We start from the raw sequence: 25,846 nt of genomic DNA, 5'->3' as shown, positions 1-25,846 counted from the left end.
GTACTCTCTCGCTGCCGCCAACAGCCGCTGATGTCCCTGGGTATCACGTGCCATAGTTTAATAGTACAAAAATTTAACCAGCAGTATATAGCTCCCCACAGAGGCACATTTGCCGAGTTTTGGCGGTATGGATTTCGTGGGCTGAGCCGGCACAATAATAAAAACGAATTTGAATAAGCCAGCTGCTCCTAAACGTGCCGCAGCCAGCCAGCAAATGAAAATGGATGTATGATTCGTGATCCGAAGGTTGTTTTCTGATGGCCGCGGCGCGGGGCAAGGTTGAATGGTTGTGCTGTCGAATTAAGAGCAAAAAAAAACACCCTAAAAATCGATTTTTTATTTGAGGATGAGCGCCACGGACACGGGGCGTGTATTTTTGCGTGTTACGCCAAATCTTTGGGCCTCTATTTAATATAGTCAGGTCTCGATGTGGCAGATGAAAAACAGATACGGATTTTCCCACCCCAGCCGGGGGAGGTTGTCTCTGGCTGGTGAACACTTCTTCGAGAGCTTTTTTTCTTTCATTGTGATATCCGAAGTGTGACGTAGCATTGGTGAATGAAATGGGACGAAGAATCGGTGACATGAAACAGTTGGGGATGATGGGATAAAACGTCTTTTTAGCCATACATTAGGCACAGCGTCTAAGTTGACCTTTTGATCACTGTGCGTTTCATACTATTTACACCTAACCGTACGGTAACGGTTCAGTAGTGGTCGGAAGGATGATGGCGGGGCATCGGGGCCTACGTTTTCTACATCATCTATTTTAGTTCCAGTCGGTTGCATCCTGATGGCACACAGCCTTCAGTCACTTTTTAGGATGGAGCATTGGGAGGGACAGTCAGTAGGAGCCGTGGGAAAGAAAGGTTAGTCAATTGGTGAAATGGCAGCAGATGGAAGGAAATTTCCCTTCCTGCTATTATTGGCGCTTCGGTTTTGGTTTTTCCGACTGTGTTGATTCATTGGCTCATTAACACACGCTCATCGCATCGGGGCGGGAGACCCATTATCGGGAGCTATATTTAAACGCATCGAACGTTGTAATTATAATATCTGGCATGGAGTTTTCTAAACTGTTAAGAGCTTTCGAAACACTATCCAAGGACGTATGGTCCTTCAGATTGCCATAAATTTCACAACGTTGTGCGGATTTTTTTATTTATTTAGTATTACATCAAATTGAAGATAAACTGAATCAACAATATTTCTTCATAGGGCAATTCATGTATTTTGGAAAGGCTGAGGACAACGTTGAAAAAATCGTCCCCTAGCTTCCTTAGAAAGCAATTGATTATATTGCAAAGTTACCAATACGCTTATAATATGATTGTACTTTGCGTTCTTGGTGACAAAAACCTTACGAAAGCATTTTAAGCTGAGAAAATCACAATTTTCGATCGCCTGTATGAATTGCATTTTGGACACCGAATATATGTTTTGGACACCCTCAGGTATACAGGGTGTTAGGTTCCTGAGTGCAAACTTTTTAAAGGGTGATAGAGGACCATGAATGGTGAAAAAAATGTTTTACGCATATGGTCAAATCTCATCCGTTACGTAGTTATTGAACTTCCCATGTTTTTGACTCTTATTGCCTTAACTGGCTATAACTTGATGGTCAAACTTATCGCATTTTTCGGCCCTTATTCGAAAGATTATTGAATTTTCTAACAAATGGCATTTTTGAATCGATTGGTTTAGTTAAATAACTAGGTTTTCTAGAGCAAAATAGCTTAAAATGGTGTGTTTTAATTTGTTTTTGTCAATTATCTTTGAAACATGCGTAATAAATTAAAATTCTTTCTTTGGCAAAGTTATGACCCCTTTTCCACTCTACAATTCGTTCTTTAACACAAAACTTCTAGCTCTTATCGTTTTCTTGCAATTTTGATTTAAATGTGCGGCACAGTGCGCAAAAAAGAACTTACGATGACAGTTGAAAATTTATTATTTGAAATGCGATGTTCAAATCGAAATTGCAAGAAAACGATAAGAGATAGAAATTTGATCTCAAAGAACGAATTGTAGAGTGGAACAGGGGCCATAACTTTGCCAAAGAAAGAATTTTAATTTATTACGCATGCTTCGAAGATAATTGACAAAAACAATTTAAAACACACTATTTTTAGCTATTTTGCTTTAGAAAACTTAGTTTTTTAACTAAACCAATCGATTCAAAGATGCCATTTGATAGAAAATTCAATAATCTTTCGAATAAGGGCCGAAAAACTGCGATAAGTTTGACCATTTTCAAGTTATAGCCAGTTAAGGCAATAAGAGTCAAAAACATGGGATGTTCAATAACTACGTAACGGATGAGATTTGACCATATGCGTAGAACAATTTTTTTCACCACTCATGGTCCTCTATCACCCTTTAAAAAGTTTGCACTCAGGAACCTAACACCCTGTATATAATTTGGACAGGGCAATTATATCAATGTTTAGCCATGAATACTGCTAAATCATGGAAGTAGCATAAATTAACAAATATTTTCTTACAAATAATCAAATTTCTCCGCTTAACAGGCATCTATTTCAATAACTATTACAGTTTTTGTTAAAATCGAGGAAATATCGCCAAATCCACATAATACGCCTCCATGTATGCAATCGCACAGCATCCTCATGTAGTTCGTCAGATGACCAAAATATATTAACAGTAGAAACCATGCAATGTATTTTGGACACCTCCTATTTTAAGCGTTCTAGTTGAATGTTAAGAGATTGGCTGCCTAATGCTTCTTTATTGAACATTTTTCATTGCAAAAAGGCTTTTAAATTTCTTACAATTATTAATTTAACCATTTTGAGGTGAATATTGTATGTGACTATGAAGTGTATGTCGTCTTGCATGCCTGTGCATTTGAGGGGTTTTAGTGAAACATTTTACATTTTCGACCATTTTGAAGTAAATGGTTAATTGTTAAGCTTATTTTCCACGTAAGTCATCAAAATAGGGTCTATTTGATCCAATAATCGATATTGAGAAGTATCTATTTTTATTAGCTCTCCGGAACAAGGCATACATTGCCGTGCATGTCCAAATTATATACATGTCCAAATTATATTTTTTACCCTAATACGCGATTCGTGGCTGCCGTTCTCCATCCTCGGTCACGCCACGTTCGATGCTCGCCAAGTCACGCTCCACGTGATCCGCCCATCGTGCTCTCTGCGCTCAACGCCTTCTTCTGACCACCGTCGTGAATACCAACTTTGCAGGGTTGTGTTCCGGCATTCTTGTAATATGCCCTGCCCATCGTATCCGTTCGGAATTCATGGCTGTTCGAGCCCATATAAAGTTGATCATCAATATTAACTTCTTTTCTTGAACAGATAGCTGTGTAGTATCAGTAGCGATTGTCTCAATTGGATAAGAATAACACTACGGACCGGCTGTTCCGGTGATAAGAATCCAATAAAAATAATAATACATAGTCTAATAAAAACCTAACGGAGCCTTTGGAGTACCAGGGCGTCCTCCACAGTATGTTGCCCTTACTGAGCTAACCGGAGCAATGGGGCAGTGGACCTTGTGTTTCTCCGAGTGCTGCTTTTCTTTAGTCTCACTTGAGGCTAAATAAGGGCGGGATTATGATGTTGTTAATTAGTTCACATTTTCACCTATATGGTTTCGCATTATTCGATTTACACAGTGTATTTTGTGTATCCTCGCCTTTGGCGTTTTCCAATCGATACCGATCTGGTTTTTTTGCTGTGCTGTTATTATGAAGAGTTTAATCTTACTTAGTTTGGGTAGTGGCTACGGTTAGAGTAGCTCAGATCAATCTTCAGCATAAAAGAACAGCAACGATCAATCTTTGCAAAAATGGTACAGCCCAAGTGGCCTTATTACAAGAACCTTACTTTCGCAAGAGGAATTTCTATCTAGGAAACCTTGTGAACTCGGTGTTTGTTACTTTCAGTAGACATGAAATGGCAAACTCGCGTGTCATGTCTCGAGCCGGTGTGCTTGTCAACAACGTAATAGCTGAACTAACCACCAGAGATGTATGTGCCTATCCCAATTGATGTATCTGTTGGAAACCTCAACAGAAAATACGTCTATTGTTCGGTGTATTTACCGCATGATGAACCATCCCCTATGGATGCCTTCAAACAAGTCATCACATACTGCATTTCAAAAGGCCTTTCGCTAATTGTTGGCAGTGATGCAAATGCTCTCCATATCATCTGAGGCAACTCAGACATTAACTTGAGAGGCTCCAGTTTGATGGATTACTTAAGTAGTACAGATCTTGCATTACTTAACATAGGCAACCGCCCAACCTTCATGGTATCTGCTAGAGAGGAAGTGATAGACATAACGCTTTGCTCTAGTAGAATCAGTCACGAGCTGACCAATTGACATGTGTCAGATAAAGAATCTTTATCTGATCATCGCTACATCTTTTTTGAACATTTAAATGTTACTTTGCAAACATTCTGTTTCAGGAATCCTCGGTCAACAAACTGGGATCTTTTTACTGATTTGGTTGCGGCCAAATCTCATGGATACTCACCATTCAATGACACTTGAATTGATTTAGATGATACCGTTGATACTACAACGACCTTCATCATGGAAGCTTTTGACGAAGCATGCCCTCTACGGTCTGTGAAGATCACAAGACGAACCCCTTGGCGGAACTCTGATCTGGCGAAACTCTGGAACAATGTAGAAAGAGTTGGAACAGACGATGTTCGGCTGATTCGCAGGCTTTCAGGTCGGCTCGAAACGCTTACCAGAAAGCTCCAGATTTTCAGTTTGAGTTAAGCCAGTCAGTTGAACAAAATCCTTGCAAAATCTAAGGATTTTCAAGTGAACGAACTTCGTTTGCCGGATGGTGATTTCATTTCCTCTAATGAGGAAGGTTTGGAATGTTTATTCAGAACACATTTCCCGGGTGTGTGGATATTACATTTTCTGATGAACCTGATGTCTTTTCTTGTAGTTATAACTCTCTGGCTTCTACTTACTACTTTCAGTATTGGGCATCCACGGTGGTGCAGAGGGCCGAATTGAAAGATTTCCATCCTAGGCGATTGCCAGCCATTGCCTTGACCTGTGGCCAGGTCAAATTTCTGTCAACTTGCTTGATTTCGTTGTTGAGGCTGCGTCGCCGTGAGCCTCTGGGTCTGACTCTGCTGCGATGTTCTGCTGGGTTCCAATCTAACGCTTGCTTGCAGATTTTGTTTTCGCCCCTGCATATAATGTGGCCGACTCACCTCCACTTTCGCTCCCGAATTTTTGTTGCTATCGGCTTTCGATGACATCGACGATGGATCTCCACGCTGGAGATCCAATTGTGAGGCCACCATGCACAAATTATATACCGCAGTCATCTATTGATTAAGACTTGCATCCGTTGCGTGTTCTCCGCTGATACACACCAGGTTTCACTGGCGTATAACTGCACAGATTTCAAGTTCGAGTAAAAAAATCGGACTTTGGTGCGTCGACTGATCTGGTTGTTTTTCCATACATTACTTAAACTCGCAAAAGCAGCCCTTGCCTTCTTGATCCGTGCACCTATGTCGATCTTGGTGCCGCCATCGGCCGCAATTTGGTTACCAAGATATTGGAAGCTTTCAACATTCTCCACTGATTGCCCAACTACCGTAAAGCTGGAAGGGTTGACCGTGTTTACATGCAACGATTTGGTCTTGTTGACGTTGATGGTAAGATATGCCGCTGAGGAGCGATTGGCAAGATCATCAAGCTTGCTCTGCATATCAGAGCGCCGTTGAGCTAGGAGAGCAACGTCATCAGCCAGTTCGAAGTCATTTAGGTGCTACATGGTAATGGGCTGCCACAGCAATCCACGATTTGGTTCACGGTCAATCGCACCAACCAGGCTCTCGTCGATTACGATGAGGGACAGTAGCGGTGATAGTATACGTCCTTGCCTCACTCCAGCAACGACCCAGATGGGATCGGACAAAACACCGTTGTGCAGTACAAAAATGCCCTGTACTGTGCTTCAATGAGGCCGATGATTTTCTCAGGGAGACCCTTGCGCCTGAGGGCTTTCCACATGTTACCGTGATTGAGACGGTCGAAAGCTTTTTCGTAATCAATGAACACCAGGTAGAGAGACTCTTGGAATTCATTGATTTGCTCCAGAATGATACGGAGCGTGACAATATGGCCCACACAGGCTCGTTCGACACGGAATTCTGCTTGCTGCCGTCGGAGAGTTGCGTCAATCTTCTCCTGTATCCGGTTAAGGCTCCTTCTCGAGAGCCGAATAGCGCTGACGGGCTACGGCTTTGGCTCCTCGTGTTTTCGCTCGCTCTTGGCTTTGGCGTTCCTCTGCTCCTCTATCTTTCTCCAGGTATCTGTGATCCACTGCGTTCTTCGGGTGCGTAGCTCACCCAAATTATTCTCGCCGGTGGCGATGAAGGCGTATTTGATGGCGCTCCATTGATCTTCTACGCTTCCACCTTCTAGAATATTCGCAGCACGGTTCTCTAGCTCCTCGACGCAGGACATTTTCACCGCTGCGTCTTTCAGTCGGCGTGTGTTGAATTAGCGCTCAATGTTCTCCTCCTGTCGATGCATCCTAGCAATGCGCAGTCGGATCTCGCCGATTAGGAAATGATGGTCGGACGCAATGTCGGCGCTACATTTGTTCCATACATCAAGAAGGATAACACTTCGGGAGACATTTAAGAAGGAATACTTAGAAAAATGCTCTAAAAAGAATCCTTGACAACATTTCCAGATAAATATCGACTCCCAGATTGATTCACGTCTACCTAGAATTTGCAGCCTGTTAACGCAATCGTCGGCTTGCCGGAAATGTCTGCATTATTTAAGATTTTTTCCTGCAGTACGATTATCAAAAATCATCTGGATTTTACTTGCGTTCCGCATAATCATCCTGATGCAGAGAAATCTGCAATCTGCATCTTCTACGCGGAAACACAAGTCAGTAAAAATTTCCAGCAGTACGCGTAAAGGTTTGTTTTAATAGTTCTGTACAACACGCATGTAGTAATTGCCCAAGTAACCTTTGTTATTCAAATAGACATCAAGACTCTAATATTTTTCCACACCAACAATGAAGTTATCTCCATAGAAATTACTTCTGAGTAAGTGTAATTAGTTTCGTACCTTTTGATTCCGCCCTGTTTTGCTAATCCTTTGACAGATACGCGTATTTCGACTACCACTTGTAATCTTCCTCAGTGTCAGTTTTCCATGGATTACAAGTGGTAGTTGAAATACGCGTATCTGTCAAAGCATAAGCAAAATAGGGCAGGAATTAAAAGGTACGAAACTGATTACACTCATTCTAAGAGGGTATTCTGCTTAGAGGGTTCGAAGTGTCGGTACAAAGATCATTTTTCTGAGTAGGTACAGCAAGGGGTAAATTTTGTTACATTTTATTCATACACTGCAAATTTTGTTTGCTGGTATTCAGCAAACTTTGCTGATTTTTTTGTGCTGATTTCATTCAGCAATACGAATTTATTGAGTATCAGCAATTATTTTTCAACTTGCTGAACCATCCAGCAATTTTGACAGTTGGTCAGCAACGTTGTGCTGAAATTCAGCAAAAATTGTGCTGAAATTGAGCAATTTATTTTGATGATTTTTTTTTGTGCTAGAAGCATTTCAAAAAATTTGGTGTGTACGATCTATTGTCAACATAAACACCGGTAGTCGAAATTCGGCGGCGCGATAACGATCGAAATGCTTTGATCCTTCTATAATCAAAATGAGCAGAAAAGAATGGTCGCCTTGTTATGAAGTGTGATGATTTTTATATAACGACTGAAGAATTCACGCATTGCTTCGTGGCCGTGCGGTTAGCGGTGGCAGTCGTCTAGGCATATCGCAAGCCTCGGAATGTGGATCTGATTCCTGCTTCAGTCAGTGGAAACTTTTCGTCATACGAAAAATTCATCACTAGGTCACTGGGTGTTCTGCACGCTTAAATAATTCTGCACAGTGCATGAGTTACCCTTAGTGGGCGTCCATCAATGACGCAGCTTTTTAAAGCGATTTTTAATACCCCCTCCCCCCTCGTAGCATTTCGTCAAAAATTTGGATACCCCCCCTATAAATGACGTAGATTGTTAAGCAACCCCCCCTCCCTCAACAAAATTTTTATTTCCAAAAGCTAGTAACGAAAAAAAAAACTCGAAACTTAGTTCTGATTTCAATTTTAACTTGTATGTTTAAAAACCCCTTCTGGAGTTTCTTATTAGATTCTACCAAAAGTTCCTTCTGAGATATCTCCCGAGTTTGTTTTTCTTAGGTTTCTCTAAAAGTTTATCCGCAGACAGACGTTCTTGGTCGAACAAATTTATTCAAATTTTCTATATAAATTTTCACTAGCGACACCTAGGCATCCGATTGCCACAGTGCAGTTGACAAATTGAGAAACCACGTGCTTCCAGCCGTTTACTTACCACCCAATTCACTACCCACCGAGAAATAAAATCAAAACAAAAATAGTTTACAAGAGTCCTGCGCTAATTTGTGCAAAATATTTTGGACATTAAATAAAAGTCATTTACTCAGCACAAATTATGTGGAAACATTATTAGCGTGCAACACGTGCGGTCTTTTCCCGCCATCCGGCTGGAAGACGACCGTGGTGACAGTTGTTGATCGCAATGCACATGTGAGGCAGCGATTGAATATGAACGTCGCTAACGCCATCGGTTCGCTGATTGCCACTTATCAATTTATGGCGGCCATGTTTTTACACAAGCTGCTGAATCAAACTTGAACTTCTGTCTGCGGTTTATCCATGGTTTCCTTCTGAAGTTCTTTCAAATTTTTCTTCTCCTTTGTTCCACCAGCACTTTCTTCGGACATCTCTTCAAGGATTTTAACCTGAATTTATTTTAAGATTCACCAGAACTTCTTTCTGGGTTTCCTAAAGAAGTCTCTTTCGGGATTCCTCCAGGAGTTCCTTCATGGTTTCCTTCAGGAATTCTTTCAGATATTCATTCCGAGATCTGTGCAGGAATCCCCTCCGGCATTCTTTCAAAACCCCTCCAAGAGTTCTTTTTCGGATTCCTTCAGGAATTCCTTCCTGGATTCTTCTGGGAGTTTCTTCTGAGATTCCTCGAGGACTTCCTTCTAGGATTTATCCAGATTTTTTCCCATGACTCCTCCTGGAACTTTTTTCAGGCATCCCTCCATTCACTTCTTCTGGAATTCCTCCAGGATTTCCTTTCTTAGATTCAACCAGGAGTTCTATCTGGATATCTTCCGGGATTCCCCAAAAGTTTTTATCGGGGTTGCCTTCAGAAATTCTTTCCGGGTTTCCTTCAATTTCGTGTTTACTTCAGAAATTGAACCAGAAGTTTCTTCTGAGACTCTACAAATAGCTCCTTCTGAGATTCTTCCAAGAGTTTATTCAAGATTTTTCCTAAAGTTCCATCTAGCATTGCTTCAGGAACTCCTCGCGATATTTCTTTTGGAATTTCTCTATGATTTTCTTTCAAGATTCCTCCAGGAGTTTCTTCTGAAATTCTTCTAGAAGTTCCTTGAGGGATTCCTTTTGAGATTCTTCCAAATCCTTTTGGGATGTTTTCAGAAGCTTTTTCTGGGATTCCCAGTAAAGCTATGTTCACTTAGAATCCGGAATCATGTCACATTTTCTAGTGGCGCTCTCAATGAACATAATCATCATTCTTTTGCAGCACTCTGATTATACACTAATCCTCTTTAAATGGTGAAAATTTCATCGATTTTCTTGCAACGAGTGAAAAGTTATTTCAGATTGAAGACAAGAGGAGGAAAAAAATCTTGCACAAACACGTTGAAAATTTAACGTGGTCAGGTACGACAGTCGCGAAAAATGTTAATATCGTCAAAACCATTATGTGTTATGTGCACAGATGTTGTTAACCATGGCATAAGGAAGTGTCCTCGGAAGAAAAAAGCTTGGGTTCATTGATAAATCTGCTTTGAATTTGAAGATTTGGCAAGAAGTTCGAACTCTGGGCATGGTTTTTTTTCGCAACAAGGTAATGAGAACCAATTCGTACAAGAATCGCGTGCTGCTTTTCAAAAACGCACACAAGGGATATGTAGAGGTTTTATCTATGATGATGATGATGATTGATGATGATTGATGATTGATGAACTGCCATGACAGCCGGAGACGTTCAGTGGTATCGTCACAGATGGGTAGTGTTTATCAACGAAAAAAACACTCAAATTTCGCGTTTTCTCAATTCACTGAATTGCCCCTCATTTCGCAATAAAAAAAAGTTTGGCAACAACAATCCTAGTTAGACTAGTCAAGGCACTGCATAGATGACCTGATTGTTGAACAAACGTGCGGAAGGGGTTGTTGCTAAAATTTACCACCGTTGTGCAGATTTTTAGAGAGGTCAACACTGAATAAGTGGAAAAATGTGTGAAAAATAAAAATAAATAGTTTCAATGATATTTTTCCATGAAAGTACAATAAATAACCTTTGTTTTGAGGGCTTCACCTTTTATGTTTGTTATTCCATCCCTAAGTTATACGTGATTTTGTCATTCCGGATTCTAAATGAACATAGCTTTAAGAGACATTTCAACATAAGAACACTACTGCGATTTTTTCCCTACACAAAAGTGCACGTCAAATTGAAGGCTAATCATTGAAATGGGTAAAACGAAGAAATATGTAATAATATTACTAACGTTTGGGGTGAAACTGCACATTTTTCCTGAAAAATTACACAACTACATTTACAAGAGCGACAAGCATGCATTTGAACGTGATTACCAGCCTTGAATTGGCGTGCATTTTTTGTGTGAGGAAAACATTGCTCTAGTGTTCAAGTGTTGAAATATAATTTTTTTTTAGTTTTTATTTCTGTATATTTTAACTTAGATGCTAATTCTACACTCTGTTGAAATATCAATTATTTCTATAACCATTGTAGAATCCAGCGTATTGATTAAAATTTGGATTGCTAGGAGTTTATTCAGGAAGAACTAGGATTTCTTCTAGAGGGGAATTCCTTCCGGAAACTCTAAATAAAATTCTCCCGAAATTTCCCTTCGGGAATATCTTTTTACCGGTAAATTTTCGAACAATTTCTTCCAGGATTTTTGCGAGACTTCTGCAGAAGCCCTCTAAGTATTTTTTTGCCAAAAACAATCCGGGTACATGTTAAAAGTTTGTTGCTGGATTTTTCCGGTAGTTCTTCCGTAAATTTCCCTTAAAGGATTCCGGAGTTCCTCCAGAAATTCCACCTAAGATTATTCTCTAAAGTGTTTCTGATATGTCCAAGGAGATGTCTCAGTTTTACTAGAAATGTATTCCAAAGATTCTCCTATCATTGCTCCAATAGACCTGCCAGGAATTCCTCGTGAAATTTCGCAAGGATTTCTCCTGATATTTCGCTGGGAATTCCTTATAAGGAATTTAGTAGGCTTTTCCATAAGTGTTTCAAGAAAATCTCCTAGATAATCTGGGTAGGATCTCTCGGAGTATTTTTAACAGTTATTCCATAAGAAAGACCCAAAGAAATCTTGGAGAAGTTTTCGGTTGGGACTCCGGGATGATCACTGGGGTAGAAATCATGGAGAACTCTCTAAGAAAAATCTCAGGAGTAAACAGCAAGAAATCTCAAAAACAACTACGAAGAAAAGCCTTGAAAAAAACCCCCTGAGAGAAATCATGGGAAGAACTCTATGAGAAAACTAACAATAACTTCCGAGCAACTATTTTTCTCAGCTTGCGATTATTTGAAATGGTGTGTTTTGGTTTGAAGCCCCATATACTGGTACGGGTTGAAAAATTGGTGGAAAACTTCAAGCCTCATTTACTCGAAAGTTTTTTTTTTGTTCCTTACACCCTTTGCCTCCAACCCTCTCAATTTTATTCGAGGAATTTCTTAAAAGAGATTAGAATTGAATTAAAAAAAAAAAAAAGAGTTAGTTTGGAAATATTCAGGCCTATTTTGGGTGGAGATAATAGATGAACCAGCCTAGGGCTGAAAATCTCTACAATAAAGTTATGATAATAATACACAATTACCCTTGAAGAATATTTGAAGAAGTGATATAGGAATTTCCAATAACTAAAACAAGGTTTTTTGTTAAATTTTTTTAAGAATGTCGTGAAGGAGTTCCAGGAGATATTTACAGAAATAATATTAAAAAAAAGCTAAGAGTGGCATGCCTGCAAAAAAACGTTAAAAATGTTGAAGGAATTTCTAAATTGAAAACAACAAGTTGAGTATCTCGTACTATTCCTAAGGTGAAGTCAGTTCGATGACCTTTAGGACTAGATTCCAAAAACAATTACTGGACTATTACTAAAATTTTATCTAGAACCTGCTCCCGGCAAACTTTGTCATGCCTACTGCGTTTTTTTTTTACATTCCAAGTCCAAGTCCCCGTTCAAAATGCCTGGAAAATTAATCTAATGTTTTTTTCTCATAAACCTTCCTTGGGTGAAAACTAACAGAACAAAACTCAGACGACCCAAATCGGACCATCCGTTCGCAAGTTATGCGCGGTTCCACGTATGCCAATGCATTTTTATACACTAAAGTCTCAACTTATGCTTGTTTTTATTTATGCACTTTTAATTTATGCACCTTTTTATATGCCCTGCATGCCAAGGGAAACTTACTCAGAATCAATATTGTGCAAAAGAATATTTAAAAAATGACGGTAATTATGGCAATGACGGCTAGGGTGTGTTTATAGCAAATGGAAGTCACAGGGGAGTTTCAGGGGGTCCCAAAGAGGTTTCCGCGGGGTTCCAGGAGATCTCATGACAGTTTTCGGGGTTCTGAGGGGGTTTTCAAAAACATTGTAGAGAGCTTCAGAGATTTTTCGAAGGGTTTTGGAGGCGTTACAGGTACGTTTTCGGGGGTTTCCGAGGGTCTCACGTGCGTTACATGGGGTCCAAGTGGGTCTTAGAGGGACTCGGAGGCGTTAGGCAGGCGTTAGACAGGCGTTTTTGGGGGTTTATATGCGTTACATTGGGTCCGAGGGGATTTTAGATGGATTTTGGAGGCATTTCAGTAAATTTCAGAGCATTTTTGGCGGGATTCAGAGACATTACGGAGGCGTTTTCGGGGGTTTCGGAGGTTCTCCAGTGTGTTACATGGGGTCCGAGGGGGTTTTAAGCAATGATGTTTTCGATCATCTGGCAATCATTTGACTCATTTGTCTATAACTCAGTTCAGAAGCCTAATATTAAAATGTGAAGTTCGATAAACTTGTTGATTATTGTTTTTCCTACAATTATCACCAAGGACGCCATATTCTAACTCTTATATTTACGACGTAAAAGCGTTAGTACCACCTACTCATACTAAACGATCGGATTTTTCGATCGTTTAGTATGAGTAGGTGGTACTAGCGCTCTTAAGCCGTATATATGAGAGTTAGGATATGGCGTCCTTGGTGATAATTGTAGGAAAAACACTTATCTAAAAGTTTGCCGAACACCTCATTTCAATATTATGCTTCTGAACAGAGCTGTGGATAAATGAGTCAAATGATTGCCAGGTGATCGAAAACAACCTTGGTTTTAAGGGGATTTTAGAGGCATTTCAACAGTTTCAGGCATTTTCGATGGGTTTCAGAGGCGTTACGGAGGAGTTTTCGGAGGATTCGGAGCGTCTCAAATGCGTTACAAGGGGGTTCGCGGGAGTTTAAGGGGGATTTTGGAGGCATTTCAGGAAGTTTCAGAGCATTTCCGGCGGGATTCAAAAGCGTTACAGAAGCGTTATGGCGGAGTTTTGGGGGCTTCGGAGCGTCTTAGGTGCGTACATGGGGTCTGCGGGGGTTTAAGGGGCATTTTGAAGGCATTTCAGGAAGTTTCAGAGCATTTCTGGTGGGATCCAGAGGCGTATCAGAAGCGTTACGGAAGAGTTTTCAGCGGAGCATGTCAGGTGCGTATATGGAGTCCGAAGGGGTTTTAGGGGAATTTTGGAGGCATTTCAGGAAGGTTCAGGGCGTTCAGGGTTCAGGGTATAGGGCCCATATAGCCGAGGCGGAAGCTGAGAAGCAGGCTTTGTCCCAATGAGGACGTTACGCCAAGAAGAGAGAGAGAGAGAGGGCGTTTTCGGCGGGATTCAGAGGCGTTACGGAAGAGTTTTAGGGAGTTTGTGAGCGTCTCAGGTGTATTACATGGGGTTCGTGAGAGTTTTAGGGGGATCTTTGAGGCGTTTCAGGAAGTTGCTGAAAATTTTCAGGGAGCCCATCCCAAAGTCCTTTGAAACGTCTCTGAAATGCTATTTGATTCTTGAACCCCCATGATACGACTCTGACCTGAAATGCTATAATACGCCCCTACTATCTCTAGGAGCCCCCCTAAAATGCTCCTGAAATCTCCTGAAATTCTCTAAAATTACTCTGGAATGCCGTGAAACGCCCCTCAAACCCCTTGTAACGCCTTTTAAAGGCTCCTGCGATCCCCTGAATTGCCTTTAACACTTTGGAGCCGGAGGGGTCAATATGACCCGGCGATGCACTTTGAAATGTCCCTCAAACCCCCTAAATTCTATTGAAATGCCCTTGAATTTTCCGTAATCCCATAAAAACGCCATCAAAACCTGACAGAACGCCCTTAAAAGACACCCCAAATGCCCTGAAACAATCCTCTGAAACGCCCCTGAAGCCCCTTGGAGCCTCTGACTGAAGACGGTGTGAATTGTCTTTTTTTATAATAGTTGGCTCGACATATTTGTTAGGTCACCATGTCACGGTCGCCATGTTATCGAGAGTGATGATTTCTAAATGCTTAAAGAAAAAGCTTTTGGGTAGTCATATTTATTGAAATATTTACACCATAATTAACACTTTGAGTTTCGTCATGTCTAAATGACCTCATCGCTTTGGTTACCATCAACCGTTAACAAAAAAAAAAAACACCCTTTTCTTGATTTACGATTTACGCGCGAGAAAAGCCTCCAGTTTTCGTACCTCGTTTCGTTAGTAATACAGCGCTTTGAATAATTTAGTAATTAAATAATTGCATTCGAGTGGGGTATGTATTAAATTCTTCTACCATCATCACTAAAACGAACGTGCCATGTGCCGATGAAAGGACTCAGACGGAAGGCTTCCGTTGCTGGCTGCAATGACGACGGTTGACATGAGCAAAGGCCGTTTGATACGGTGCGGCGTGCTGTATCGTGCCTACCTATGTATGGTTGGCAGCTTTGTTAGGCGTTCGTGCATGAAATGACGGGAAACGAGGGGTATTTGATTTTTTTTCACGTTGTCCAGTCCACGGTTTCACTCCCTAGATCGCAGAGGTGATAGATGATTGGAAATTCGTTTGTCACTTCATTGAAGTAGAGTGCGAATCAATTTCCTGCTAGAGCAAGAGTAGCTACTAGTAGTTTGTATCGTTTTCAAGAATTCAACTAGATAATCTGCGTTTTTGCAACTAACTCCATAGTTTTCACTTGTCGTAATGAAGAAAGCTTGATAAAAATGCGTTTTAATAGCCGTGCGTGCGGCTCCGTGGTCGTGCGGCTAGGGTCACCAAGCTCTTTGTCGCATCGTGCTGAGGAGCGCGGGTTCGATTCCCGCCGCAGCTGTCAGGAAAAGTTTTCGGCTGTGCCACTGGGCGTTGCATGCTAGTCCGTTGTCTAGTGTCGTGCTTCCTTCAAAGAGCGAAAAGCTCACTGGAAGCATTGAACGTGTCCGTGTCTTTTTAATATCAAATACTGCGACGCTTAACCGACCTGATTATTAACTGAACACATTGTAACTTTAATCAACCCCGGACATCATTTGTCAAAATCCCGAACTGAAATTACATTACACAGAAAAGCCATTTTTTAAAACTTCATTTCCGTTTTCCCGATTAAACCGTAACCAACAATTACGATACGGGTCTCGGTGCTCGTCGGTGCCTAATGCAAGAGCTAACAGAAAATAAAAAGTTGCACGCCATAGCTAGTCCACTTCGCAAGTCGTTTTTATTTATGGGTGTGAGTCATGAACTGCACATGCAGATCCTTATCCGGAAATCAGACATTTATACCGTGCTAAACGTCTTTCACCGGAGATTGGCTGAGAGCGCGTGAAATAATCCTGCCAATAATAGTATTGCCTGTGAATTATTTATCTGATAATATCAGCGGACTGTTATTTTTTATGTATTCCGAAACTTAAATTTTCCTTCCTTGCACCTTGAAGATTCCAACTGTGACTTTGTTACAGAGCTATATATTTCCACGTAGAAGAAATTTCGAAGATATTCTTTGAATATTTCGGGGTGAATTTCTTGTGAGTACTGGCTATAGCAGTTTTAATTGCTGAAATTTCTCCAACAGAAACACTTTTAACTAATCATAGAATGTGCAATGCTTAAATGCTTAATTATAAGAATGCCATTGTACACAACAGGCACATGTGCTTATTGAACAAATTGAGACTTAAATTTCCAAAAATAAACCACGTGCTGCTGTTGGAGCGAATCCACGACTCCCAATTCGCTAGACGGGCGCTTCTTTTCTCCAAGCCAGGGTGCCACTTGAATATCTCCATCCTCTAAAAGAAAAGAGCTGGATTCGATTCCACTAACGCACATGGTTTTGCTGCTTTTCACAATCCAATTCCAATTCTTCAGATGGAACTCTACATACATTTATTTTCTCTCGATAGTAGTGTATATGGGTTGGACCACACCCCACACATTTTTGCCCGTTCTCCTATGAGAATAAATTTCTACCAACATTTTAATTGGATATGTTTGAATGAATCTCTGTGGAATTCTAGAAATAATTTCTGGAGAAATTTCTCAAGTAGTTTCTAAAACAAATTTGAAAAAAAAATTGGAGGAAATTTAAGGGGGGGGGGGGGGGGTAATATTATGAAATTATTTTCTGGGGAAATTTTCTAGAGGAACTCCTGTGGAAATTTTAGAGAAAAAAATCTGATCTGGTCCTGAAAAAAAAAATTCTGGCGAAATTTATGAGAAAATTCCTTGCAAAATTTCTAGTGGAATTCCTGGGGAAATTCAAAGATTAATCCTGGGGGAATAATTGACTCATTTTTTTGCGGAAACTCTTGAAGAATTCACTGAGAATATTCCTGAAAGAATTGCTTCAGAAATTCCTAAAGGAAACCCTGGAGAACATCTTACAGTAATTACTAATAAAATTTCTCAAGAAGTTTCTGGAGCAATTCCTGGGAAATTTTATGGCACATTATCAAAAATAAGTCCAAGGCTGATTTCTGAAGGATCTTGCGAGGGTTTTTGTGGCAATTTCTTAACTATTTTCTTAGGAAATTTATGCAAATTCCTGGATGAATCTCGGAAGAACTCATTAGGAAATTCTTGAAGGAATCTCTGGGAAATACATGAAGGTATTTTTGGAAAATTCCTGAGAAAATTGTTGAAGAAACTCTTGGAGGAGCTACTGGGTAAATTGCTGAAAAAAATTCAAGAGAAATTATCAGAGGAACTCCTAAATAAATTTTCGTGAAAAATTTATGGGAAAATCCTAAATGGACACTATTTTGGAATTTCTGCAGTGATTTCTGGGGAAATTTCAAAAAACGGTCAAAGAGAATATTCCTGGTAATTTCTGGAGAAATTCCTAGATAACTTCCTGGGGAAGAATTCCTGCGGACACTTTCTAATGAATATTTTGAGGAAACTGATGCAGGACTTTCAAGGGATTCTTAAAGGCATCTACTGGGGGAAACCCTGATTTAAATGTCTAAGTAATTCATGTTGAAATTGTTGAAGAAGCTGGTGGGTAAATTTCTGAAAGAGTTTCAGAGGAAATTGCTTGAGGATCCCTACAGGTAAAATCCTGAAATAACTGAACAAATCTTTGGAAATAACGCCTCAGAACTTTGTTGGAGGAACTGAGCCTTTAGGCGTATTCAGAATATTTCATTTTCGGATTCTCCGCCCAAAAATTAGTGGAAATCCAAAATTGTCTTTATTAAAGAGACTTTCAGCCCTTGGCTGGTTCGTCTCTAACATAAAATTTCATCATTTTTCATCATTTTTGGTGCCCGTGAACTATTTTTAAAATGTATTTAATTTACACACTAAGATTCAGATGTTCCAGCTCAGTAATTTTTTCACTGAGTTCAGTATTTTTTCCATCTTTTTACTGAGTTTTCAACAGCAGATTTATCTCGGTACACTCGGTTATCGTATTTACCGTTCACCAGTAACGATATTTACCGTGCATCAGTAGCTTTTGACAGTTTGTTATCTGAGCTCGGTAACTCATTTACAGAATATCCGCAAAAGAAACAACCGAGCGTACCGAGTTAAATCTGCTGTTGAGAACTCAGTAAAAAGATGGAAAAAATACCGAGCTGATCTTAGTGTGTATTTTTGCCTTTCTCGTACACTAAGTGTACTGGAAAGGCTATATGTTCACTAAAAAATGACTTTTTGATAGAAGCCCCGGAGGGTCGAGTCATATATACCAATCAACTCAACTCGACGAATTGAGGTGATGTCTGTGTGTGTGTAAGTGTGTGCGTGTATGTGTGTATGTGTGAGTGTGTACAAAAAAACTCATCGCTTTTTGGCAGTAAACCTCGACCGATTTCAATGACCGACGGTTCATTCGACGCGGAATCTGGTCCCATTGTTTCCTATTGAAAATGGTTCGGATCGGTCCAGCCGTTCCGGAGATATGGCCATTTAGGTGTTCCGGAACGGTATCCCAGGAAGGGGCCAGATATGAAAATGCATCAAACCTATGCATGCGACACATCAAAGCACGGCATTTTAGATCATCTGATGAGCGATAAGGAGCAAAATAGTCTCAGACCATATCTGAACCGGTAGTGTTCTGGAACCGGTTCCCGTTGTCCCGCCGGAAGTGGCCAAATATCAAAGTGAACCAAACCCATGCATGCGACACATCAAACCACAGAATTTTCGATGGCCTGATGAACGGTAAGCAAGAAAATAGTCTCAGACCATATCTGAACCGGTAGTGTTCCGGAACCGGTTCTAGGCGTCCAAATCAAACCCATGCATGCGACACATAAAACCACGGCATTTTCGAAGACCTGATGGACAATGAGCGGGAAAATAGTCTCAGACCATGTCTGAACCGGTAGTGTTCCGGAACTGGTTCTGGGTATCCCGCCGAAGTGGTCAAATCTGAAAGAGAAACAAACCCGTACATGCGTCACATCAAATAGCGGCTTTTTCGATTACCTAATGAACGGCCAGCAAGTGTTTCAGAATTAGTTTTGAGTGGTCGGAAGAGGCCAAATGTAAAAGTGAACCAAATCCAGGCATGTGACACATCAAATCATGGCTTTTGCGATAACCTGATGAACAGTTAGCAAGAAAATAGCCTTAGATCACACTAGAGACAACTGGTAGTGTTCCGGAATCGGTTCCGTGAGTCCTGTCGAAATTGTCAAACCCTGCATGTGACATCTTCAATTTACAGCGTTTTTGGTTAGCCGATGAACAGTTAACAAGAAAATAGTGTCAGACCATAATTGGTTCAGCCGGTAGTTACCCGGAATGAGATCCGGGTAGTAAAATGTAAAATTTAACCAAACCCATGGATGCAGTAAATCAAATCACGACTTATCGACAACCTGATGGAAAAATAGGGTCAGACCACATTAGATTCCCGGTAGTGTTGCGGGTTCGGCTGTGGCTTCGAAAGTGGTTGAAAGTAAAAGTGAATCAAATCCATACATGCGATATATCAAATCGCGGTGATTAGGCAAAGGTGAAGAATTAGCAATAAAATAATCTCAGACCATAATTGGGACAACCGGTAGTGTCATGGAATCAGTTCCGGGTATCCCACCGGAAAACCAAATATAAAAATGAACCAAACTTACACATCAAAAATTCCTGAAAATCATATTGCGCATTGCGCGGTTATAAGTGTGACGATGAAGTGCGGAATCTCTAATAAAAGTGCGATTTTACGTCAGATCGTTCCGGTGTCTTCACCGTACTTATTCATTAGCTCGCGATGAATAAGTGTGGTGAAGACACCGGAACGATTTGATGCAATATCGCACTTTTATTTGAGATTCTGCACTTTGTCGCAGTCCAGTTAGCAATGCAATAAACTATACCCGCCGTAAACAAATTTTACATATAAATCTCTATTCAATATCACTGAATTTTACATTAAACAATTTCTTGTATGGAATGTTGCACGCAAGCTTCATACCGAGACAAAACCGTAAATTTAAAAACTGATGGAACTGTGAGATATGACAGGGTCCTTTTGTTACAGGTGATATGATGTAACATTTTTTAACTGTGCATAAATACGACACATCAGATCGCAGATTTTTTGATAACCTAATGAACGATTAGCAAGAAAATAGCCTTAGATCACATTAGAGACTAGCTGACCCGGCAAACCTACTAGCTGTTGTGTAGCAGAACCAACTTTCAAGTTAAAATCAAATCGTGGCTTTGTTTAATAGCCTGATAAACGTTAGGTATGAACAACAGTGATGAATAAGTCTAAGTTCTCAAATATGAAAGAGAACAAAATATAGACAAAACTAAAGCGATCTCATCAAATCGTACCATTTGAGATTCCTGAGGTGTAAATTCATTGCGGGATGAATGGAAAAATGTGAATTTGATCGCTTCAATTCTAAACAGAAGATGGCGGCTGTCTTATGGAATATTCTGTTTGTTTCTGGAATTTGTAATCAGAAAACTCAAGCTGTGCGCTGTTTAACAAGGTCTGCAATATGATTTTAATTTGAATGAGGAAGAAATGCCGGTATTCGTCCAAAACTGGTAATTAGAAAATCCTATACGACATGTCAAAATTCAATACGGCGACTGTTTTATGTAATTTTAGGTGCAGAGTCCAAAAATGAGTACCAGAACATCCAAGATGGTGTTTCAATGCTCAAGATGGCGTTTAGTTTAGTTGGGGTATATATCCGGAGCCAAAAAATGATGACCTGAAAATTTAAAATGACGGTTCAAAATTTTGCGGCTTCATGACAATTATTTGTTTGAATTTTAGATCGTTGTCTAATATTTTCCGAATATTGGATGTTATGCTAATATAAAATGTATCCATATTGAGTAGATTTAGCAAGCAGTTTTCATTTTATATTTATGTCAATGTCATCAATGTCGTTTGAGTTTTGTTGAAAGGATATTTTAAAGCACGAGAAAGGCACCATCACCGCTAGGGTTTTTTTTTATTCGGGGTGAACTGTCATTTTATCGATTGAACTGTCATTCTATTCACGAAAATGAAAACTGTTTTGTTTATTTGACCACCAACACAAAGGTATTGAAACGCAATAAAACCACGTTATGCTTGGAAAAAATGAGCTAATCAAAGGTTATAGAAAACAGCAATATTCTATTCACTGAACAACCCATTTTTTTGAAGAAATTTCTAAAGATTTTTTGAGTAAAAATTCACAAGAGACACAAGTGAAATTCATGATGAATTCTTGAACACTTACCGGAAGTAACGCTTCGGAAATCTCCAGGAGAATTTTTCAACAAATTTTCGCAATAGTCTTGGTGAAAGTTCTTGAGAAATTTCGGAACAATTTTTGATTGTGGATAAATTGAAAATGCTTTTGATAAATCCGCGAAGAGTTATCTGGAAGATGTATCTGAAACCCTTAAAATTTTTGGTCTGACAAATTTGTGAAGGAATCAATCCTCAGAAAAAAATAACAGATGAAACTATAAGCTAACATCCCAAAGAAATCCTAAAAACCTTCTGCACAACCCATGAGAAAGTTTTTGACAATAGTTTGAAGATATACTTCAAGAAGTTCTTGTAAATAATAATAAATAAATTCTGGTGCTGCTCAACAGAAATTCAAGGAGCAATCCAATGAGAAATTTTAGTATGAATATGTAGGAATCCATGGAAGAAATGCCTTATACTTTTCAGAAAAATCAATGATGTAGCTCCTTGAAGAATTCCTGAGAGAGTTCCTAGACGAATTCCCGAGGGAGTACCTATAGGAATCCATGAGGGGTTTCCTAGAGGTACCCCTGGAAAAAAATCTGGATGAATTTCTGGATTGATTCCCGGGGGAATTTCTGGACGAATTGCCTGAATAATGGAATTGGTTGAATTTCTGGAACAATTTCTAGAGAAATCGCTAGATGAATTCCTGGTGTAATTCCTAGAGGAATTCCTTGAAGAATTTTTGAACGAATAACCGAAAGAACATCAGAATGAATTCCCGTAAGAGTTTTTGGAGAAACTGTTGCTGGATGAACTCCAAGAGATATTTTTTGATGAACGCTCGCAGAAGTTTATGAAGGTATTTCTGAACAAATATCTGGACGAATTGCCGGAGGAGTTTATAGAGGAATTTGTAAAGGAATTGCTGGATGAATTTCTGGTGAAATTTCTGAAGGGTTTCCTGAATGTTTTTCCGTACGAATTTCTGGATGAGTTGCTGGGAGATTTTTTCAGGAATTTTCTGAGAAATTTATGCATGAATTTCCGGAGGATTCCTGGAAGAACTGCGTTTGGAATTCCCAGAGGTATTTCTTGAGGAATTCACGAATTCCCGGAAAAACTTGTGGAGAAAATTTCTAGAGGAATTTCTTGAAGAATTGTTGGAGGAAATTCTACATTATTTCCAGGAAAAAAATTAGGACGAATTCTCAGAAGAATATCCAGAGGAATTTCTGAACGAATAACTAGAGGAATTTCTGTTGTAATTGCTGGATAAATTTCTGAAAGAGCTTCTTGAGAATTTCCAGTAGACGTTTATGGAGGAATTCCCGGAATAAATTCTAGAAGTAGTTCTGGAGCAATTCCTGGAGAAATTTCTAGAGAAGTTTCTGAATGAAACCTCGGAAATATGTAGTTCTTTAGGCATTCCTGGAAGAATTTCTAGAGGAATTATCGGAAAACGTCTGGCGGAATCCTCGGAAATATTTCTGGAAGCATTAGCTGAGGAATTTCAGGAGGAATTTCCCAAAAGCTCTTGAAGAATTGCCGGAGGAGTTTTTTTTTATCTGTATTGACGAGATTTTTAGCCCTGAGCTAGTTCATCTCGGGACCCACGCTTGACTTCCCTTCCGGAGGAAGAACTCACATTTTGTGAGTTTGTCGGGAGTGGGATTCGATCCCGTGACCGGTGTGATAGTCAAGTGTTCCAACCATCCAACCAGATCCGCTCCACTGCCGGAGGAGTTTCTAGAATAACTCCCTGAAGAATTTTTGAAGGAATTTGCGGAAGAATTTCTTTAGGAATTCCCGGAAGCATTGGACAAATTGACAAATTCCTTTTTTAATTTATAGGGGAAATTCTTCATTGAATTACCATTAGAAAGTAGTTAGTCATTCCCTGAGGATTGACTGGTCCCACAAATAATTTGGCTAGAGAAATCTCGTAGACAATTTGTTTTGAAGGTATTTCTGAATTTATCAGAAGAAAAATCCTAAAAGAACGAGCTATTTGCTTCCCCAGAATCTTCCCCAGGAATTTCCCAAAAAATATTGAAGGGCAAATTTTCTGACCTCTAAGGAGAACGATTATGAGGAATTTCTATTAATTTTGAAGTGAATATGCATAAAACAAATACAAGACTCCCTGTGCAAAGTACAAATTTTCGATTATACCAATCCGTGTAATACCAATTTGCGGTTTTAGGAGAAGATGGTATAGATCGATGAGATTTGAATTACCTTATGATAACTAAAATGCCGTGTCATTAATTGGATCGGTAGCTTAATTGGTAAAGCACTTGTCTAGCGAATAAGATCGTGAGTTCAAATCTCACCTGAGCTGTTGATTTTTCCCCAATTCAACCAATAATTTACCCATCTGTACATATGTACGTTGAGTTATTTGAACTAAATTCTTTTACTGGCGGTCTGAGCCAGTATCATCTGAATCTAATTGGCTAATTTAAAGATGATGTATGTCGCTGTTTTGCCATATAAGCCTTTTTTCAGTCATCACGTATACTGGATGCGGCTTAGGTACAAAACCAAAACATCGAAGGGACAAAAGGTCGAAAGGACAATACGTCGAAAAGAGAAAGAAGAAGGTCCTTTAAAAGCATAAACAACTCACTATTTGCTAAGATTACTCATTTACGACGTTACGTCCCTTTCGACGTTTTTTCATTTGACCTTTTGACATTCGACGTTATCGGTGTATGCCCGATCAATTATGCATCACGTGAACATATAGGAATAGAATGTGTTTGTCTAAGAACAATGCTACGTTTTTAATTTATTTTGCATTCTAAAAAACAGAAACTCTCAACCAACATTTATACGTTCCACAGAACCACACTGGACGAAAAATCTGAAAAATTCGGTAAAAATTAAAAAGTATGTCGAGTCAAGTACAAGACACTGAAGACGACCTTACAGTTGAGGTCGAAATACGTATCTGTCAAAGGATGCAAATTCTTAGTGGAAAAAGTATGTGTTTTTTTTATTTAGTCAAATTGATTAATTAATTGATCTTTTAGAGTCCCAGAAGAATGTTACAAACGGACTGAAACGTCTGACAAGATAAAATGACAACATTTTTATTTTTGTCAAGACTGGAAAGCCATACTACTGAAGTTTATTCTTTTATCTGTATTAACGACATTTTCAGCCCACTAAAATTTAATCTTATAAGTACAAACAAATTGAAAACTCCTAACATAGCAAAGACCACCAATTCTGTCGCATGACTCAACAAACCGCCGTTCGAAGACAATTTTGACAGTTTTGACCAATTATCCTCCAGAGATTCATTAGCATGCCATCTAGTGTCATCACCGCAGCACTCCCTACGTCCTGGGCCGATCCATACACGCAGCTAAAGCGGCAAACAATCATTTGCACAATTTAGCAGATCGGGCTATGTTTTGGGTGGCCGCACTAAATGGGCAAGTGCCATAACCGGGTGACAAGCACATCTCTGCAGATATTGGCTCTATTCGGGAACGTATGAAACAGCAGAACCGTCAAGCCGCATCATGTGTGCAATGTACATGCAACTATAGATATCACCTATAGTTTATCTTTACAATCTCTCATTATTATGGGCAGTGCCAGAACCAATCCCACGGGGCTGCCCTTCAACTATTTATGAACATGGACGACAGAGAGATAGGTACGACCGACGACGCTGCGCTGGTAAGCGTGCTAGACATCTCTCCGAGCACAAAAGGGCGCCAAATGGGACAATGTGAAAATTAAATTTGCACTTTTTGGAAATTAATTGACGTGAAAATGGTCAGTCACTGACAGCGAGGTTGGGACCTGGCTGGGTGGCAAACGCTCAGCAGCTGTCGTCAGGTTCTACAAATTTGATGAACGATGATGGCCATTACGAAGATGACTTTTGCGTGTGAACTATGCTAAGTATTTGTGAAGGAGTGAAGTTCTGAACCGTTTCCTGTTTTCTGTTTTCAGATCCAAATCGAGTGAGAACAAGGCCAAAGCTAGGGAATACACATTAGCGAGTTCGATGAATTTCGGTGGTGGTAGGTGAACGTGGTAGCCTTCGTGGTAGCAGCACCCGCCAGAGGCAGGACCTCACGAAGCAGTCGGCCAAATTTCCTTCTGTCGGTGCCAAAACGTCATGACCGGATGCGAGGTAAAGCGTGAGATGGACCATCAGTCGGCCCGCACCCGCCACACTACTAGTCCCAGCACAACAGCAGCCACGACTGCGCCGCCGACTGTGTTGTTGTAAGTGATGCGAGCGGAGGCCCACTATGCTCATCTCGCCCGTCTCTGTTTCAGGAGTTACGATGCACGGGCTGAGTCTGTCAGCCGGCTCAACCCTGGAGGCACTTACGTTGGCAACGATTATTCTCATCTTAGCGATCGCCATCATCGTAGCCAATCTCATTGTAGTAGCAACATATCTTAACTTTAAGGGTGAGTATTGGGGGGAAAGGGGGCAC

The 25,846-nt window shown here is 40.1% G+C and overlaps 1 protein-coding gene across 3 annotated transcripts in view; it reads left to right on the top strand.

The window, feature by feature from the left end:
• Positions 1 to 25,846, top strand: part of LOC115265305 (G-protein coupled receptor 52) — a 213,655-nt gene that overhangs the window by 141,870 nt on the left and 45,939 nt on the right. For 2 of the 3 annotated variants that reach the window (XM_062853739.1, XM_029869814.2), the window contains exon 2: positions 25,350 to 25,820. In XM_062853739.1, the coding sequence (XP_062709723.1) occupies positions 25,655 to 25,820 (166 nt within the window). In that variant the 5' untranslated portion in view covers positions 25,350 to 25,654. The remainder of the gene's footprint in view (positions 1 to 25,349; positions 25,821 to 25,846) is intronic. The other variant, XM_062853740.1, reaches the window with a different exon arrangement.

This window comes from Aedes albopictus, chromosome 2 (genome assembly GCF_035046485.1).
Source record: "Aedes albopictus strain Foshan chromosome 2, AalbF5, whole genome shotgun sequence".
Classification (NCBI taxonomy): Eukaryota; Metazoa; Arthropoda; class Insecta; order Diptera; family Culicidae; genus Aedes; species Aedes albopictus.
The sequence above is the reverse complement of the archived record's forward strand: the minus strand, read 5'-3'. Positions and strand labels throughout refer to the sequence as shown.